Consider the following 20107-nt stretch of genomic DNA (forward strand, 5'->3'; position numbering starts at 1 on the left):
AAAAATGAACACAATATAAATAAAAATGAAACAAATAAATTCATGCCAATTGTCAAATACCTGAATTTTTATTTTTACTTTAAAAATTGAAACTTTAAATTTATTTTAACTTTAAAATGCTTTTAAAGTTAAAAAGTTTAAAATTTTTAAAGTTAGGGAGACATGATAGCAGTGTTCCAGTATCTGAGGGACTGCACAAAGAAGGCGGGGGGTGGGTGGGTCACGTTATTCACTAAAGCACCAGAGGGAAGGACGAGAAACAATGGTTGGAAACTGATCAAAGAGAGAAGCAACCTGGAATTAAGGAGAAACTTCCTGACAGTGAGGACAATCAACCAGTGGAACAGCTTACCCCCAGAAGTCGTGGACGCTCCATCACTGGAGATTTTTAAGAAGAGACTGGACATTCACCTGTCTGAGATGATATAGGTTCTCCTGCTTGAGCAGGCGGCTGGACTAGAAGACCTCCAAGGTCCCTTCCAGCTCTATTCTATTCTATTTTAAATTTAGTTGCAAAATTGGAATGAAAAGCAATTTGTCCATAGTGTGATCTAATATTTTTTAAGCTATTTTAATGGAAGAGCCATATAGCAATAGAAAAGCAGCAAGTATTTCAACTGGATTTGTTCACTTTCTAAAATGTGTCTTTTCATTATTATTTTTTTTGCAGTAAGTTACAGTTGATTATATTTGCATAACATATTCAGGCAAGGGTGTACAACTTCCATTGGCTCATCAATTGTTGTAAAACGTCCTTTGTGTCCATGGTGCTTTTATTATTTTAGTCTTATTTTAGTAGTAATTTTATATAGTTTATTTCACCTATGAAATACAAAAGAATTCTACAAAAGTGGTAGTATATTTGTACTAGATATACACCGGTTTTTTAAAGGAAAAATGAAAAAGGTAGCTGCTGTTTATTTGACCATTAGTAGATTTACCTGAGAGTGGGAAATATTGTAGTCTACACCATATGCCTTGTTTGGCTCCACTTATACAAACTATAACTTGAACAAATAATGCAATGGAATAGTGTGAGCACATTGAATATGCAAATTACCTTAGTTTCAGTTCTTACTCTTTCCAGGTAATGCCGAAGAAAAAAAATTAAATATCTATTGGCAGTACTGAACTTGAGTGGATTATAAAACACCTTCTGTATTTGTCAGTATTTTTGTCTTTTAACACAGCCGGGTAAATCAAATAATTCAAATACATTTTTACAGTAGCTTATTACAAAAAAAGCACTAAACTGTCACCAGTTCTTTTATCTACATCCAAAGTCAGTGGGCTGCCAGAACACCAGAAGGCCAACATAAACCCCCTTGCGTTTAGGCAACCCACACACAAGGACACAAGTAATACAGTTGCTTCTTACACCCCCAGGTCTACTTCTACTTCTAGTAGTAGACTACTACAAGTTGGTGAGGCAACTGCTGAAGAACAGTTTTTTTGTCTCTTAGCCTCAGACTGCTTCTAGTGGCTCCATTTCCATCAAGTAACAGAAACCATCTCCTTTCTCACTCCCAGAACAACTCCCAACACCCACCAGTGCCACCACCTGCTTTCCTGCTCAGCTTTTATAGTTGCTGTTTGCTGGACAGTTGGGCTAGCTAGGGAGGGGTCAAAGGGGCAGAGCAACAACAGCTCAGTTGCTAGGCAATTTTCAGGTAGCCTGGCCTCTCAAAATCTCTTATTTTAGAATAGTGAAAGAAAATAAATTATTTCTATCATTCTTCATGTCAGCGGTTTAGCTTCACTGTAAGATGCTATGAGCTGATGGGGTACATGTGTTATAAATTCGGGTATATCTACTGATTTAGAATGTGTTCAAAATATAAATGAAAATGTTTTATGCATTCTAGAGTTTATTTTCCTTCCATTAAATGTGTGGGATTTTATATTACAGGCCATGTGGTTGCTGCAGAAGAAGCCAGGAAAGCCCATCAGTTGTGGCTTTCAGTTGAAGCTTTAAAGCAAAGCATGGAAACTGCTGCTGGGGAAAGTCCCACAGAACCTTTGGAGGATGCAGTACAGTCCATCCAACTCAGCTGTCCTGATGATGCATTCACCCAGGCCTTAACAGCTACCCTTCCTCAAGAATCACTCAATCGTGGGGTATATACGGAAGAGGCACTAAGGGCACGCTTTCATACAGTCCAGAAGCTGGCTAAAAGAGTGGCATTGATAGATGAAACAAGAAACAGCTTGTATCAGTATTTTCTGTCTTATCTGCAGTCCCTTCTCTTGTTTTATCCTCAGCAGCTGAAGCCACCAACTGAGCTTGGCCCCGAAGACCTGGACACATTTAAGTTGCTCTCTTATGCATCCTACTGCATTGAACATGGAGACTTAGAATTGGCAGCTAAATTTGTCAATCAGCTGAAAGGAGAACCCAGAAGGGTGGCACAGGACTGGCTGAATGAAGCTCGGATGACCCTGGAGACAAAGCAAGTGGTGGATATCCTGACTACCTATGCTAGTGCTGTGGGCTTGGGAACAACTCAGGTGGACTAATATAAGCCAGCTATGCAGGACTCCTATATCTTTAACATTAGTCAACCAACATACAAGATTTGCAACAGTACTGGGAATTGGTGGGAGACCTGAGTTGGTTCCAAACCAGACAAGAAACTCAGCGTCATTGGGAAAAAAGTTCCATCTTCTAGTACTCTTCTAAATCTTAGCACCTGTTGCATTTGTATTTTTTCCTTCAGCATTTATCATGTCTGGAATGTGTTTTTGTTTTTGTTTTAATCTACATAACACAATTTCCAGGTATTACTGATTGAGCTTGTGAACCCACCAAATAATGTTTATAACCTCTTACTGATTTGCCATTTGGCTCAATTAAATAAATGATATTTAAAAGATTTATTTTTCACTGCTGCTTGGATAAGGTAGATTTAAAAAAAACACAATCAGATTTTGTCAGAAGCAGATGAAAAATGGATAAAATTACGTGGAAACTGTCTTGTTTCCCTGTATCTGTTTCCAAAGTGAAAATATAAATATTTCATATTTGGTATTGATAGATTTTTGATTTTCATATAGTGTGTGCTTTTAGCAATGGTACATTTCACAAATTTTTCTTTATGAAAACTTTGATCCAAAAATGATTTCTCCCAAGAAAATTCTGCATGACAAGCCCTGAAAGCTATTTCCAGAGCAAGCAAGGCAACACCACTATTTTTTTTCTCCAGAATTTGTGTTTAGTTTTTCCATTTATTCCTATGTTGAAAAAAAATATAATATCACCCTATTGAGAGCAAATGCTGTCATTAGCTGAGTGGGTCAACTCTGTAAGTTAGACTACATTGTCTTGAAATAAGTTGAGGCCACATCTATGAGACTCTGATGGCTCTGAAGAAATTTTGCTCTATTTACATGTGTGGTTTGGCTTCCAGTATCTGATAGTAAGAAAAAGAGCTGTGCAAATTTCAGAATATGTAAAGAAATGATTGAAAGAATAGGGAGTCTGATTTCTACTCTACACTGCCAGACCTCTTCTCTTCCTTCTATCTTTAGTTTCTGAAATATTTGCCTCTATTTTGCAGTGTTCAGCCATACTTTAATCAGCACCTCTGGCAATCTTTGGACTTGCTCTGGAATACTTCAAGAGTAATTCTCCTCAAACTAACAATCTACATTAATATAGCATCACCCAACCCTTCTCAAAATCATCAACCAACATTTCTCTTGACTTAACTAGTGATTAAGGCATCAGGGTAGAAACTGGGAGACTTGAGTTCTAATGCTGCCTTAGGCACAAAGCCAGTTGGGTGACCTTGGGCAAGTCACACTCTCTTAGCCTTAGGAAGGAGGCAATGACCAAACCACATTGAAAAAATGAGAGATTCGTCCAAGCAGTCACAGAAAGTCAAGATTCACTCAAAGGCACAAAAAACAATTTATAAATCTTAAAATAACCAATACTGTCCAGTTGCACAAGATTTATAATTCCACTTGACTACAGGATGAATCTGGACGGCTTATGACAATAAAAACAATGCAAAATTATAAAGCAGAAAACACAAAAAATGTTGAAAAAAACATTTTAGGACATGCTCACCACCCTAACCAAGGCTTGGAAGAAGAGCCATTTTAAAAACATTTTTAAATGAAAGTTAACTAAGCTATGTGTCTGGAGAGGGAAAGTGGACTGGCAGACATGTCCTCCTTTCTGGGTTTCATCATGTTAATATTTGACCAATGGGATATGGAGTGACTCTAACTGGACGGGAAAGTTACTGAAAATAAATGATCCCTCAAAGAGTCATGCCTATGTCAGGAAAGGATTTATATGTTGTAAACAGCACCTTCCATTACACCCAGAAACTAAATAGCAACTAGTGCAACTCATGAAGCAGAGGTGTTAATGTGGCATGCTATGGTACACCTATTAATGCTCATGTTGCTGGATACTGGACTAAATGAAGCTTCTAAATGTCTCAAAGGTGCTTTTTTATTCAAAAGACAATTTGACTGTTTTTTCCTTGAGGAAGAAGAAAACATTTCACTTCTCATCAAAGAAGCTTCATCAGTTCTGATAGCATGAGGGATGGAAGGATAGTTATTGACAATTGAGACTGGGTGGCGGAGGGATGAAAGGATAGGTTCTGATAGGAAGGGGGGGAGAAAAAAAGCACTTTTGATACAACTATGACCTGGATGATTGAGAATCTCCATAGACAAGTTTCCAAGTGGTTCAAGGGCAGCCCCCGCAGAGCACATCACAATAATCATGTCAGCCCTTCCAAGTAGTCCAGGAATAAAAGCTATGAGTATCAATATTTTTATTACAACAATAACATAATCTTCCCAATCTAAAAGCATTTCCCTGCTCTCCTGCCTTTATTTAACTAGGGAGGATCCCTTCTGCTTCCTTCAACCCCATTCCTCATTTGGATTCAGACCATTGTTGATCAGACCATTGCCTATGATGTGGCTCTTCCTCCTGTCTTCCTGTCTTCTAAGATTATTCTCACAGCCCATTATAAATCCTTACATTAGGTGACCAGCAATATAAGTAACTAGAGGGCCTCCTAGTCCAGGAACTGATGTAACTGGTGCAGAAGAACCTCTGCAAAGACCTTCTAAGCTATAGTTGGCACATGCTCTTCAATCAGCAGCTGTTAGTCAAGGAAATTCCATCTGTACACTTGTCCTGAATAGGAAATGGTCCTTCTATGACTGATTATAGAAATTATCTAAGACTGGGTAACCAAAATACCCACAACAACTTGGTCTTGGTAAAATTGAGCCTGAATCTGTTACTCTCTATCCAGCCTGCTCTACATTTAGACACTGGGACAAAACATTGGCAGCACTGATTGGTTTACCTAAGATTGATAACAGCAATAGCACTTATATATCACCCCATAGTGCTTTACAGCACTCTCTCAGCTGTATGTCAACAGTCTGGGTTCTCATTTTACCAATCTCGGAAGGATGGACAGCTAAGGCAACATTGAGTCTTGTCAGGATCAAACTCCAGGCTGTGGGCAGAGTTAGCCTGCAATACTGCATTCTAGCCATTGCGCCACCAGAGTTAGCCTGCAATACCGCTTTCTAATTACTAAGCTTCATTTAGTCCAATATGCAGCAACATGAGCATTAATAGATGTCGCATTAACACCTTACTACCCTGGTGGCTCTTACCTTCTCTAAAGATGCCAGTTTTGGGGAGCAGGAAATGGGAGCAGGAAATGAACTTAAAAGGCAGGGTAGCTTAGAGCAGATGAACAACCAAAAAACAGAACACTGGCTTCTTGAAACTAAAGATGGCACACATCACTGTTATATTTTCATTAATTTTCACCCCATTTATCACCAATACTGATTCCATAGCTACAAAAACAAATTAGATATCAAATGAGAGAGATCCAGTCCAGCCCTCTCAGAGGCCACTCAAAATATTTTTAAAAAATCAAGAGACTATGAACAGTTAGGCATGTAAGTCAAAGAAATGGGTACCCAGGTGATGTTCTCTTCTGTACTCCCAACAAAAGATAGGCACCCAATAAGTAGTGCCCCACTCACATTGATGATGTTACCTAGCTGTGCAGTAAAACAATGGCAAACATCCAAGCTCAAAAAGAACCAAGGACTGCATAATTACAACAATACCTGACTGTCTTGCAATTATGCGACCTTGGTTAGAATGCCATTATTTTTTCATCTTTCTGTGGATCCACAAAGTATGTTTATCAGTCACCTTGCTCTTATGCTGTTGGTATAACAGCACTGAGTTTTCTTAAGATATTTTTTTTTGTCCTATGGCACAAATATTTTCCTAGTTTGGTCTTGAAAGAGGCTATGATTGGACCTATGACCAAATATTCTTAACAGGTAAGGTTTTACTCTTTTCAATATTCCAGACAAATGGTTGGAAATCCCACAACTTCTGTGAAGTATTCCTTTATAGTACACAAGTTACCACTGTGGGATCTGCATTAGGTTTTGACGATTTTAACACATCTCCCTTTTTGGGAGATGGCCAGGAAAAAGGCATTTTTTTCCTCTTTCAAAAAAAGACTACCATGATGAAGATTTTCATAATTCTCCATATTAGTCATATTTTCATTCCAAAAGGAACTTCTTGTTCTACAGAAATCAGGAGCTACCACTGCTTTTGTTCTATCCAAAACCCAAGGGAGCATTTGTAAAGGAACAATATTAATTGGACAGCTTCTTTTATTTTCTATTTTTATTTTAACTTTTTAACCCTTTTTAACACTGCATTTTAACCTACTTTTAACCCATTTTTAACCTATTTTTAAATCTGTTTTAACCCTTGTTTGACTTTTTATAATAGCCAAAGACTTTTTATAAAGGATATATACTGGAAAGGCTACCATTGTTTTACCTACATTTTAACAACTCTACAAGCCAGGATTACCAAGAATGGGGAAAAGGAGAAAGAGACAGCGTGTTCACTCGGCAGCACAGAGTTCTTCCAAGCCACTGAAGCAGCAGAAAATGGAAGATTTCACTGCAAATAGATAGTTTGCTCCAGTAAGTAACTCATCTGTATGTGACTCATTGGAATGTGATTTACAAACGGAACTTGAAAGAAAACAGTATATAGAACTTTCTGTTTCTCTCACAGAAAATAGCTCCCCTCCCTGGAATTCAGCACCCACTTTTCCTGCACAGGCTGGGATAGTAACAAACTTAGTAAGGGAGAATGAAACAGATCTCCTTTCCAGACAATGTTTGCTCACAGCTCAAACTATAAATTCAATCTACGAACTTTTATTAATTGTCACAAATAAGGTTGACTGCTTGAAAGTCTTTTGCAAAGTTTATCAGCAGTTAAACATTGCAAAAGGACCCAGGGGGACACATGATAGACATGGGATGGCTAATGCAGAAATGGAAACTAAAATAGGCCCCTCTATAAACGAGAGAGGAAAGAATATCCACAAAGAAAACAACACTTAGTCAGATAGTTCTAGAGGTGACCATTATAACCTCAGTTTACAGACCAACCAGGTTACCTTGCAAATCTACGACAACAGAAGGACGTTGGAATGATAGAAAAGCTATTAAGCAATCTCTGAGCCAGCTGCTCCACTATTATATGCAGAGTGGTTGCCAGCAAGAAGGCAATGTATGCAAATTTTGTTATCCTTCAAGCAGTCCATAATTCCCTCAATGCTTTTTAGAATGAAGCACTTCCTGAGCAGTTTTTCAATATTTCCAATACATGTCTTCCACTCAGGGAACCTGCGCCCACTCCTGGTTCAGTCTCTCCATGAGGGAACTATTGCTTTAAATCCAAGTGGCAACAGACCTCATACTGATAAGCTTGAAGCAGGGGCAGCTGAATCAACCTTGAGAAAACAGAGAAGTGATTCACAAACAGTTACCCACAGTCACTGATTCTGCTGAGGGTGTGCCAGAAGATAATGTTGATAGACTTTAATTATGTATTGCCAGAACTTGAGCAAGCTAATAATACACAGAGACTGGATGGTTTAAAAGAAGCATTGACAACAACTACTCAATGTAATGCATCAAATAATAATAATTATAACTATCCTCCAACAAGTGCCCCTATGGAGAACTTGAACTGACTATATGAAGGCCAGTGCAAGAAAAACACTTTAAACATCATGTCATGGAATGTAGCCAGGTGGTATTGATTTAGAGGCCTTAATCACTTTGATCCTCTAAAAGGTAAGGATATTATGTTGATGTAAGAGACTTGGACTGTTGATGATCTCCTGCTTAATGGCTATTATTCATATAAGCTGGAAGCAACACCAGGCAGAGGCCCAGGGAGACTGAAAGGGGGGCTACCTTTCTACCAACTTGAGAGCAGAGTCCACACTTATTACCCCTTTAAACCATTCAGCTATGGCCCTTCTCCTCAAGTTGGACTCAGTCCTGCTTTTGATAATTAATGTTTATCTCCCTCCTTCACTAAGAAAAGCTGAAACCACTGCTATATGACTGGAGTTGGAACACTACATTAATAAACAACTCATGGAAAACCCAGATGCCAGGGTCCTACTAGGGGGAGACTTTAATGCCAGATTGGGACCAGATGATTATACATTATTCATGAAACACCATCAATACGCACCATCGGAGGTCCCTATACAATCCAACAACTCCCTCATACGATTATGCTGGCCTCTTGTCTTGCCAAGTTGGCAAATAAATTTAACTTCTTCATATCTAACGGCTCATGGCTGGTGACTATCCTGGCGAGTTTACATTTATGACAGGGTCCAAAACCAGCACCATTGATTACATCTTAACTTCCATGGACATTATATAGAAAATTTTGAAGTCCTGCCTTACCTAGAAAGTGATCATCTTCCATGAAGCCCTTTATCAGGCAGATACCCTCCAAGGACCATTTTATCCCTGCAATCTCTACAGCAGGCCTAACAAGATGTCGGGTCAAATGGACCCAACAACTTGATCAGAAGGCAAGGAGAGCCCTAGCAGAGGATAATTTTTAAAAAAATCTGCACAGCCTTTATATCAGCCAACCTGACTCAAGACTTATTAGAACTATATAAAACTTTAGTTTATGAGCTACAACCATTATTAACACATGACTTAAATTTATCAGTTAAGAGGTCCTGTACCGCCTCCAAACCATGGTTTGATAAGGATTGCGTAGAAGCCAAGAAAGCCCTTAACTTGGCATACAAGGAGACAAAAGCGAGATTGGATATGGCAATAAAGCAATTCTTAAACAGTTACACTCAAAAAACAATTCAAGCAATTGATTGCATTCAAGAAGAGACAAGACACAAGATTTTCCTGGGAACAGCTCATCGTGGCAGCAAAGCAAAAGAACTCCTCCTTATTTTGGCATCTAATAGCTTGCCACTCTGAAAGCATCTATACCCCATTAGATTGTCATATATCTCCTATAACATGGGAACTTCATTTTCAGAGAATGTATGAAGACCCCTCCAGCGAGAGTACAAGATTTATAATGATGGATTTACCTGAGTGGCCTCCAGTTTCAGAGTCTGAAATTAAATCCCTCATTGGCCAACTCAGGATCGGGAAGGCTCCAAGAGCTGACTTCATTTCGGCCGAATTACTAAATAATAATATGGAGTGGTGGATACCCGTCCCGGCAGCGCTATTCACCTATATTGTCTCCACCAGCCATGTCCCAGAGGATTGGGGCTTGGCAATTGTGGTCCCAATTTATAAAAAGGGAAAGAGAGATGACCCTGCCAATTACAGACCAATAAGTCTGCTAAATATAATCAGCAAACTCTATGCCAAACACCTTCAAGATAAATTAAAGGAGTGGCTGGATCTTGAGAACCTGATTGCCGAGAGGCACCATAGATCAGTGCTTAGTTCTTCATCATTTGATTGAAAAATATGCTTCAGATAGATCTGTATCATTGTACACTGCCTTTATAGATCATAAGTCAGCCTTTGACACGGTTACAAGGACTAAGCTATGGGAAAAGCTGGAAGCTGTCTCAATTGATCACAGACTCCTCCATCTGTTACGTGCCTTACATACCAAAACATCCCTTAAGGTGAGATGTAATATGCAAGGGTCTCTCTCGAGGTCAGCTGAAACTCAAAAGGGGGTTAAACGGGTGCATTTTGGCCCCCTTGCTCTTCAATTTTTACATAAATGATATGGTAAAATGGTTAAATAATCCAAATTACCACCCCCCAAAAATAGGTGACCGAAGCATTGCTCTGCTGCTCTATGCAGATGACGCTGTGATTCTCTCCAGGATACCAGTTGGCCTTAAAAGAGCCTTGCGAGCCCTTGTCCAGTATTGCAAATATAATAAACTGGACATAAATTATGAGAAAACAAAGCTTATGGCTTTTGCAAAAAGGCCAAAACAGTACTCATAGTATTTAAATAGCCACAAAATAGAGCAGGTAACCACCTTTAAATACCTAGGGGTGGTCATCCATGCCACTGGCTCACAAAAAGCCCATGGAAAATACACTGCTGCCTCTGGCCAATGATCAGCGAATGCCATTTTTAATTTTTTCCACACAAAGGGAGGACACTATGTTCCAGCTGCAATTAAGCTCTTTGTGGCCAAGTCGCTAGCACAGCTTCTCTACAGGACCTTGCTCGGACCCTCAGATTCGTGTTTTACACCACTGGAAAGAGTTCAATCCAAATTTATCAGAACAATTCTCCAGATGCCGTGCTGTGTCCCAAATGCATTTCTGCACTTGGAGACAGGATTGATAAAAGTCGAAGCAAGAATCTGTATAGCTTCCTTAAACATCTGGCTAAGGCTTAATTGCTTTCTGCAAGGCCTTGCAGAAAGCAATTAAGATAAATTCTTAATTTAAATTCAAAATAAATTCTCTTCTTCATGATCAAGGCAGTCGAGTCCAACCTTGCCAAACTAGGCTTCTCGTCAGCCTCAATTCTCAAATTGGACTACGACCAAGCAAAACAAACCTTGCGTCAAAGGGTAGAGGACATCGAGAGGCAAGTGGACTTAGGTATAGCTCCGCTGTTTCTGGCTCCAGACTCTATTAGATATGTGGTTACACCTGCCAGGTATCTTAGTCAGTTGGAGTCAGTAAATAACTGGAAAGCATTCTCGTTTGCACGGCACCATGCGTTTCCATCGGCTGTCCTGTACGGCAAGTATAAAAAGACTCCATTGGCAGAAAGACTCTGCTCCTGTGGCTCAGGAGAGGTGGAGACCATTGGACACATACTCCTTCGATGTTCCTTCTATAAAGCTATTTGGAAAAACCATATCCTCCCCATAATTGATAGGTATCCTGGTTGTTCGGAAAGTATTTATCTCCAGTGGCTGCTTAAGGATGAGCAGGCAGTGATCACAGCGCAGGTGGTTAGATTCTGCGCAGCAGCACTGGGGATTCGCCAGAAACATAAACATTTTAGATCTTTTTAATAATCTTTTATAATCAATTTTATTATGTGTTTTTATCCAGCATTAGACTATAGTCAAAGTATTTTTATTGTCAGGTCAGTATGATTGTTTTTTTGAAGCTAGCTAGTTTTTTTTATGCTGTCTGTAAAACTAGGCAGGCCTTGGTCACCCATTGATTACATCATTAATGGTAATATATTGCTATGTCTTCTTATATTGGTTCTGTTTTATTTGAATGTTTAATTTATGTGTTGGCCTTCGGCTGTAATAAAAATTTGATTGATTGATTAATTGAACAAGTGTAGCATGATCGAATCTACCTGGGATAAGAGGAATTCCAAGTAAGAGATATTTTGTTTGTACATTTTCAGCAAGCTATGTTGGACCATAAGTCAGCAATGGCTATAAATTCCAGAAGGATCAAGATCACAGCTGGAATTCTATTGACTTTTCTTAGTGAATTCAGAGATGGGTACTCCCTCCTCAAAAAAGAGTTAAATTCTTGATTCTGCCTACTGGAACAAGGGACAAATAGCCTATCCTAGGATTCCTTTCTAGAGAAAAAGAATATTCTTCTATTTTCAAAATTAGCCTTATTTCAAAACAAGCCAAAATAAACATATAAAGCCACTATCAAAAGAAACATGTACTTAATTAAGGAGAAAAATACTTTCTACACCATACTGCTTTCGAAATTATTAAATCTGCAGACTTACATTATGATATTGATACAAATACATGCTATTCTAACAATGGTGATTATTTCTATTCTGGGCTATCTGTTTAGAGTTTTGAGATACATTAAAAAAAATACATCCGTAGAAGTTTGTAACATTCCTCTTTTGTATTCTAAAGCTCTTTAGTTAGTTCTAATAGATTTGGTTCAAATAAAAAAAAACACACTTGTTGAAAAGAGGCAAGTGGATTACTCTTTATTACTTTATTAGCATGTCTAAGGAAAATGTAGATGCAATATAATAAGAAAATAATTCTTGGATTTTGGCAGACAATTGGGTTTTCAAAACAGCTTGTGGAGAATGAGAACAAACACTCCAAAAACAGGTGAAACTAGAACTTCCTACCAACTGCCATCAGATGAGAATCCACATGATGATAATACAGGTATGTACAAGGCTCACAGAGACTTTCAGGGCCACTCCTTGACAGTTGTACTGAAATCAGGTAAGCTGCTTTTTCATTCAGAAAATAGAAAGTGGTTTCCCTTCTGACACCTATTTCTAACCACAGCTTCCTTCTATTATATCATCTAGAGTCCTCCTGGAAAAAGAAAAAAAACACGAACACAATTACAAACCTGTCAAACTGGCACAGCCTACAACTTGTTATTGGCAAAAAAAATGTCTGCTTCAAAAGGATAAGGCAGAGCCTGCATAAGAAAAAATATGATGTACTGATCAAAATATCTCAAGCTAGGACAGGGAAGCTGAACCAAGGTATGAAACTCACTTGACAGCGAGGGCTAGTCTCTGTGTCTACCTAGAGGGTTTGCTGCCAGTTAAAGTGGGAAGGGCAAAGGGAGAAAAGACGATGTTCTCTGTCTCGAATTCCTGTAGAAAACCAGGTATGAATTCAAATAAAATAGGCCAAGACGATTTACTCCAGCTACATCAGTGAATTTCAGTGATATATTCCAGGTGCTCTGAGCAGTAACCATTACAGCTACATACTTGCTGAAACTTACTTTTGCTCTTCAGAGAGTTCAAATTCTTCTAGAATTGTCTTGGCGAGCACTGAAGTTGATTGTATACCATATTCAGCAGTCAGCTTTACTAGTTCAAGTGCTTTATCCGCTTGGCTACTTTGTTTAATACAATTGAACATTTCTTTCACTGTCAAATCGCTGCATAAGGGAAAAAGGGATATAGATACTGCAGTGGCATCTGTAACATAGTTTGATGGGAAAACATTTTATCTGCCAAGTTATGATGGTAACTACCAAGAGATGGTAAACTACCTAGAGATTGGGAGGGGGGAGATTGGGAGAATAACTTGAATAATTAATAAACTATTGTGATGTGAGCAAATTCAGTTCTTTCTGAACCCGATAACCCAATATTTATTGTCAATAACACTAAAGGCACCTCTTCTTCATAACCCAAGTAATTAGATGAATTCTATGAGCAGGCAGGGATGCATCTATCCAGCCAAAATAGCTTTCCTAAAAAGTCTAAGTGGGGAATCTTAATTTAATAAAAGGACACATTTACTAACAGGAAAGTTTAACTTGAATAATTATATTTTTCTGTTCTGAAAAAACTGCTAAAGTAGACTTGTGCTATCACCTTCTGATTCTTGAACTGCTTGATTTATGCTACATCAGCACAAGTTTAGGGCTTTATTTATGCTACATCAGCACAAGTTTAGGGCTTCAAACTGCAGATCCAAGAAGGTGACAGCACAGCTCAGAAATTAGCAATACTGTAACAAAAGTTTTGAAAGAAAAGGATTGCTGTAGATTCCAAATTATCAATGCAATGCTGCTCAGTTTTCTCTTCATAGAAAATACTATCACAATATTCTTTTCTATACTGAAGAGTAGACCAAGAAATAGGTATTTTTTCAAATGCTAATAACAGGTAAACAAATATACACTTCCTGTCCAAACGCTACTTCTCTGCAGTAACCAAAAATACAGAAGTCTTTAAAAGTGAATTAAAAGCTTCAAAGGTTAATTAAAATCTCAGTATTCAAGCAGTGGATGTAAATTTCCACAGAGCATTCAGACTTTATTGCGCCTACAACTATAGCAGTTCCCTTGATATCTCTGCTTGCTCTGCTAACAAAACCATCAGTCCTTCTGAGGAAATGAGAAGCTGACATTTGGTGATGGAATTGGGCCAGCACAGGACAATGCATGGCAGAAAGCAGCATTCTAACCCTGGAGAAAGCTAAGGGTCGAATGAGACTGAATGATAATGAACAAATCAAATCAAAGGGAAATAAAGATTGATAATTATTATCAGGACTTCCGAGGGGCAAATGTCAAAAGGTAAAAGCTTACCTGGGAACTTGAGAGTATTTTTTAAAAAGCTGTAGCATGTTCCTATTTGGAGAGGAAAGAAATAAAAATTACCATTTGAGTGTAGAAATGAAAAAGGTATGACTAGAAGTCCGTCAAGAGGCCTTATAGGTAGTCCTCAGTTTATAATCATAATTGGGACCAGAATTTCTGTTGTTAAATAAATCACTGCAGTTGTTAAGTGAATCTGGCTTCCCCAGTGACTTTGCTTGTCTTAAGCCAGCAGGAAAGATTGCAAATGATCCCATGATCAGGTATACCGCAATTATTATAAATACATGCCAGCTGACAAGAATCCAAATTTTGATCATGTGACCTTGAGGAATTAAGTGCAAAGACCAGTTGTACATCACTTTTTGCAATGCAGTTTATTTCAGTCACAAATAAATGGTTGTAAGTCAAGAGCTACCTGTAAATTTATAATCCCAAATCTTGTCTTTTGACAAGACAATATAGGTTATGTAGTCAATGAAAAAAAGAACTACAACTAATTCTCCAAGGAAATCCAAAATCCCACTAGAAAATGAAAAAAACTTATTGACTCAAATAGAATTCCACCTAGGAAAAGAAAAAATGTTTACAGAATATGGAAATTAAGTAATTTTAACAACAGTGGAATAAAGAGTACTATAAAAACTAGTTTCTCATTGGTGATAAAGACTGGTGATGCCTTTGGAAACAACTATAGCAATAAAGATGAAATTGGCTCGTTAAGTGTGGTAGCAGCTTCACTCACACCTTTCCCTTGAACAAGTCAATATTTTTCAAGAGGAAAAAAGGCTTTCATCTCATACAGCCCACAATACCTCTATTATGCTGGTAAAAAAACCCGCCAGTTATAAAGGCTTTTTTCTGCCCAGATGCTACATATATCTGCCTTTAGTCTAAAAGTGAAGCAAAAGAAATGAGAAAGCTAGTCACAGGCCATTAAAGTATTAGTGGACTTTCTGGTACAACCTTAAACTATAAGAGCAGGCTCCATGCCTTTATCTATTTTCCTCCTCCAGGAACTGTTTGAAGGAAAAAGAAAACATAACAATAGATAAGGGTCTAGATTTTTCATTATATTCTCTCTCTTTCTTCTCTCCACCTTCCTCCAATTTACTTTGGGGCTTAAGTTTTCAATTGAGAGCTCTTTAGAGAAAAAGTTGTACTCCGCTTCTAAACTGAATAAATGAGTCAAAGTCAAAGATGGTAACTGTAATTGAGCTAGACAGATTTGACTTCTCTGCTTCAGGAACCTGGGGTAAGTTGGTTTATTTCAAGATTTACCTCCAGAATGAAATACAAATTATTGGTATTATTTTTTCTTACCAAGCTTCCTGTGTTCTGCCAGCCCTGGCGAAAAGTGTTGTGGTATTATTAAGAGAAGTGTCTTTCCACAGGAGTTGCATGTTCTTGCTCTTTAATTCATGGAGAGATTTTATGTTTTCAGCACAGTCAGCAAATGCAACTTGGGTCTGTAAAACATTAAGACATCAAAGCATTTGCAGCCAACAGTAGCAATCTAGCAATGAACATTATTTCAGATCTGAAGTTAAAGTGGTGCTAGTGCAGGTCTATCTTTATAGGAGAAACCACCAACTGTGGCATGCCCATGGCCTCTCCAAAATGTCTATAGAAAATAATTATCACATAATGCTCCCCTACACACACACACACACACACACACACACAAAACCCAACACAGGAGTAAGAAAAAAAAATCCCAACCCCATGATTTTAAAAGTTTACCCCCCCCCCCGGTAAAACTTTTAAGATTATTTATTTTTATTGTCTATAAGGGCATTTGTGTATTTAACTGTTGTTAATACAAGTAAATCAAATGTGAGTAAACAATCAGTATCAAAAATGTTTTACTATTTTGTTAATTTTCAACCAATGCAATTTTCTATTCAGGTAGCCCTCACCTACTGCCTCATTTAATGATTGTTCAGTTTACAATAGTGTAAAAAAACCAAAACCAACTCTGCAACCAGTCCTTGCATTTACAACTGTTGCAGGATCCTGCAATCCTGTGATCGCCATTCACATTCTTCACAATTGGCTTCTGACAAGCAGAATTAATGCAGGTGGAGGTAAAATTGCAAATTGCATTCCCATATCCTGCTTAATCACTGCAATGATTCATTCACTGCCTTCAATGTGGGTCATACTAAGAGGAGGTAAATGTGGGTGCCTCCATAACGGAGGCACCCACATTTAAGTATCTTATTGATACTTAAAACTCTTATGTCTCTATCATATACTTCTAGAGGTAATGTAAATTATGAACCAAAGTCATAATTAATTCCTCCATGGACAAACATCTGCTACTGATCTATACGCTATATGAGAAGATAGACCTAGGTGACAGATACAGTCAGCAGTGGAGCTTTTTGATTACATTAAAATATCCAGAAATATAAAACAGAGCTGTCCCATCGCTATTAAGTATTTACATAAATTCTTTCGTTGAAAGACTTTGTTCAAGTGTTTAGGGGCAAATTCATGTCCCTAATGTAGCAGATAGAAGAATCCCAAGTAGGCGGATATTGGTGGGCGGTTGATGCAATAGCACTCTCCCAAGCACGTGTTGGCAAGCTATTGTAAAAATGAGTATTTAACTGTTCATTATGATAAACCAAAATCTTAATTTTCTAATACATCAGAAAGAAATATAAATGCTCAGTTAATAATAATACAATCAAAAAGCCAATATAAATATCTCAGGGTTCTTTTTCAAAATAATAGCAAAATTACTATTCAAACCAGCCATATTCTCAAAAGCATAAAGAGCACCAAGATCATCTTAAGATGCAAGGAAGTAAATGTGTCCCTGTGACAACTAACTTTTTTCAGGCCAATGCAACTGCATAACTGAGTAGTCCTCACTTAAGGACCATGCCTTCAGCAACTGTTAACTATCGCACTAAATCTTGTTATGACCAGTCCTGCTTATGATTGATTACAAATGAATTTATGACTGTTGCAGTGCCCCCATGCTCATTTCCTGAAAATTATATGCTTGGCAGCCCACCTGCATCTACAACCAGAGTGCAATTTAACTCCTCCCGCTGCCTATCTTGTCCCTCATCTTTGCCCTTTTCGCCACTTTGCCTTCCTCCACTCTATGCCCAATGCCCCCCCATAGCCCCCAGTTTATCTTTGCCCTCTTCTTGCTCCCACTGATTAGATGCACCCAGCCTGGCCCTTTGTGAAGCAACTGCTGGCTATGCAAAACCTTCCTGAACAGCTGCCTTATGAAGGACCATGTGTGGCTCATCTTGTCAGTAGTGAGAAGAAAATGATGGCAGTCAGTTGGGGCGGTGGGGATAGGGACAACGGAATACAGGTGGTAAGGCAGTAAAGCACAAGGTGGCCAAAAAAGCAGAGATGGGGGAGAAGAGGTAGGTGCAGGCAAGTGCAGCAAGAAAGGAGAAGTGTGAGGTCCTAGCCCACGGGTCGGCAACCCGTGGCTCCGGAGCCGCATGCGGCTCTTTGAGCCATCTCCTGCGGCTCCGGAGCCTCCTCCTCCCCCCTTCTTCCTCCTGCTGCCCCCCCCAGGCCTCACTCCCGGCTGGGCCGGTGGGGGCATCGCTCCCTGGGCCGTCCCCAGGCCGCCGAGCCGGCTATGCGTCTCCCCAGGCCGGGCCGGGCGGCAGTCCTGGCTGGAGTGGTGGCTGGAGGGCATTGCTTCCTGGGCCGTTCCCGGGCAGCTGAGCCGGTCACGCATCTCTGCGGGCCGGGCTGAGCAGCAGTCCTGGCTGGGGCCGTGGCAGCAGCGACAGGGGCATCGCTTCCTGGGCCGTCCCCAGGTCGCCAAGCCGGCCACGCATCTCCCTGGGCTGGGCTAGGGACATTGCTTCCTGGGCCGTTCCCGGTCCGTTCCCCGGGCAGCAGATGGCCATGCGTCTCCGTGGGCCGGGCCGTGCAGCAGTCCTGGCTGGGGCGGCGGGGGCATCGCTCCCTGGGACCACGTGTCTGCTCAGGCCGTGCAGCAGTCCTCGCTGGGGCGGCTGTGGTGGGGGCATCGCTCCCTGGGCCGTCCCCAGGCCGGCGAGCTGGCTACGCATCTCCCCAGGCCGGGCTGGGTGGCATTGCCTCCTGCACCGTCCCCGGGCCGCCGACCCAGCCATATGTCTCCCCAAGCTGGGCCAGGCGGCAGCAGGGAGGCATCGCTTCCTGGGCCATCCCCGGGCTGTTCCCTAGGCAGCCGAGCTCGCCACGCATCTTCCCGGGCCAGTCCGTGGTGTCCCGGGTGCCTTTCAGCACCTTCTACTGCCTCCTGCTCCCTTCCCCTTCGGTGCCGTCTGCCTTTCGTTCTCTCTCTCTCTCTCTCTCTCTCTCTCTCTCATATCTGGAGAGAGAGGGGGGACAGAGGAAAGAGAGAGAAAGAGAGGGTGACTTGTTCGGGCGAAGAACCAGTGGGGGGGGGCAAGGCAAAGTAAGTCAAAAGCACTTCGTGCTAGCATCTCCCGAACCCTTGTTATCCCTGCCACAGTCTCGGCTCATCCACCCTCACTCTCTCCTCTCCTCTCTCTACGGACGAGGCTGCTCGCTTCAAATGGCTGGCTATCGAGGCCCGGGAGACAGGCAGGCGGACAAGTCTCGACCACAGCATTTTCTTGCTGCTGTTGTTTTGCGCGCGCGCGGCGCTGGCTGGGAACAGAGGCAAGCAAGCTCTATGGTTGGAAGTCCCTGCAGCTTGGGAGCCAGGATCTTCCCCCTCTCAGTCCCAAATCCCAAGCAGGATTCACAACATTGGGATTGGAAGTGAGCTGCGAGGAGATGGTCTGTCTCTCTTCCTCCCCTCCNGAGCCTTTCAGGAGGGTGCGGATGAACTGTAGCTCTCCAGATATTGCTAACATACAGCGTTTGCCGTCCCGGCAGCAGGATCGATGAGAGGTGCTGGGATTTCTCTTTGTCAGAATGTGGTGAATCCACATTGCCCATCTCTAAGGGAGGAAGTTAAACGATTTGGTAGGTGAACTGGTTCTGTTAGTAAAGGGGGGGGGGAGCTGAAGAGAAAAAGAGGGAGAGAGAGAGGAAAGAGAGAAAGAGGAAAGAGAAAGAGAGAGAGGAAAGAGAAAGAGAGAGGAAAGAAAGAGAAAGAGGAAAGGAAGAAAGAGAAAAGAAAGGGAGAGGAAAGATAAAGAGGGAGAGGGGGAGAGAGAGGAAAGAGAGAGGAAAGAAAGGAAAGGAGAAAGTGGAAAGAAAGGAAAGAAAGAAAGGGAGAAAGAGAAAAGAGATGAAAAAGGGGGAGGGAGAGGGGGAGAGAGGAAAAAAGAGAAAGAAGGAGAAAGGGAGAAAGAGGAAAGAGAGGAAAGAGAAAGGACAGAAAGAAAGAGGGAGAAAGAGAAAAAAGAAAGGGAGAGGAAAAGAGGAAAGAAAGAGAAAAGAGGGAGAGGAAAGAAAGAGGGGGAGGGAGAGGAAAGAAAGAGGAAGAAGGAGAAAGAGGAAAGAAAGGGAGAAAGAAAAGAGAAAGAAAGGGAGAAAGAAAAGAAAGGGAGAGGAAAGAGGGAGGGGGGAGAGAGGAAAGAAAGAGGAAAGGAAAAAAGGAAAGAAAGAGAAAGGGAGAAAGAGAAAAGAGATGAAAGAAGGGGAGGGAGAGGGGGAGAGGAAAGAAAGAAAGGAGAAAGGAAAGAAAGCGAGAAAGAGGGAGAAAGAGAAAGGGAGAGGAAAGGGAGAGGAAAGAAAGAGGAAAGGA

At 40.6% G+C, this 20107-nt stretch overlaps 2 protein-coding genes across 3 annotated transcripts in view; one reads left to right on the forward strand and one right to left on the reverse strand.

The window, feature by feature from the left end:
• Nucleotides 1–2883, forward strand: part of IMMT (inner membrane mitochondrial protein) — a 35341-nt gene extending 32458 nt beyond the window's left edge. For both annotated transcript variants that reach the window (XM_015831500.1, XM_015831501.1), the window contains one exon: nucleotides 1910–2883. In XM_015831500.1, coding sequence (XP_015686986.1) covers nucleotides 1910–2517 — 608 coding nt within the window. In that variant the 3' untranslated portion in view covers nucleotides 2518–2883. The remainder of the gene's footprint in view (nucleotides 1–1909) is intronic.
• Nucleotides 2884–12277: 9394 nt separating this feature from the next.
• PTCD3 (pentatricopeptide repeat domain 3) overlaps nucleotides 12278–20107 on the reverse strand; it is a 33676-nt gene continuing 25846 nt past the window's right edge. Inside the window, exons 20-23 of the mRNA XM_029287227.1 lie at nucleotides 15733–15878; nucleotides 14401–14442; nucleotides 13081–13239; nucleotides 12278–12656 (exon numbers count right to left, since the gene is read on the reverse strand). Coding sequence (XP_029143060.1) covers nucleotides 12617–12656; nucleotides 13081–13239; nucleotides 14401–14442; nucleotides 15733–15878 — 387 coding nt within the window. The 3' untranslated portion in view covers nucleotides 12278–12616. The remainder of the gene's footprint in view (nucleotides 12657–13080; nucleotides 13240–14400; nucleotides 14443–15732; nucleotides 15879–20107) is intronic.

Source organism: Protobothrops mucrosquamatus, unplaced genomic scaffold (genome assembly GCF_001527695.2).
Source record: "Protobothrops mucrosquamatus isolate PMUCROS unplaced genomic scaffold, P.Mucros_1.0 scaffold_257, whole genome shotgun sequence".
In the NCBI taxonomy this organism is placed as follows: domain Eukaryota; kingdom Metazoa; phylum Chordata; class Lepidosauria; order Squamata; family Viperidae; genus Protobothrops; species Protobothrops mucrosquamatus.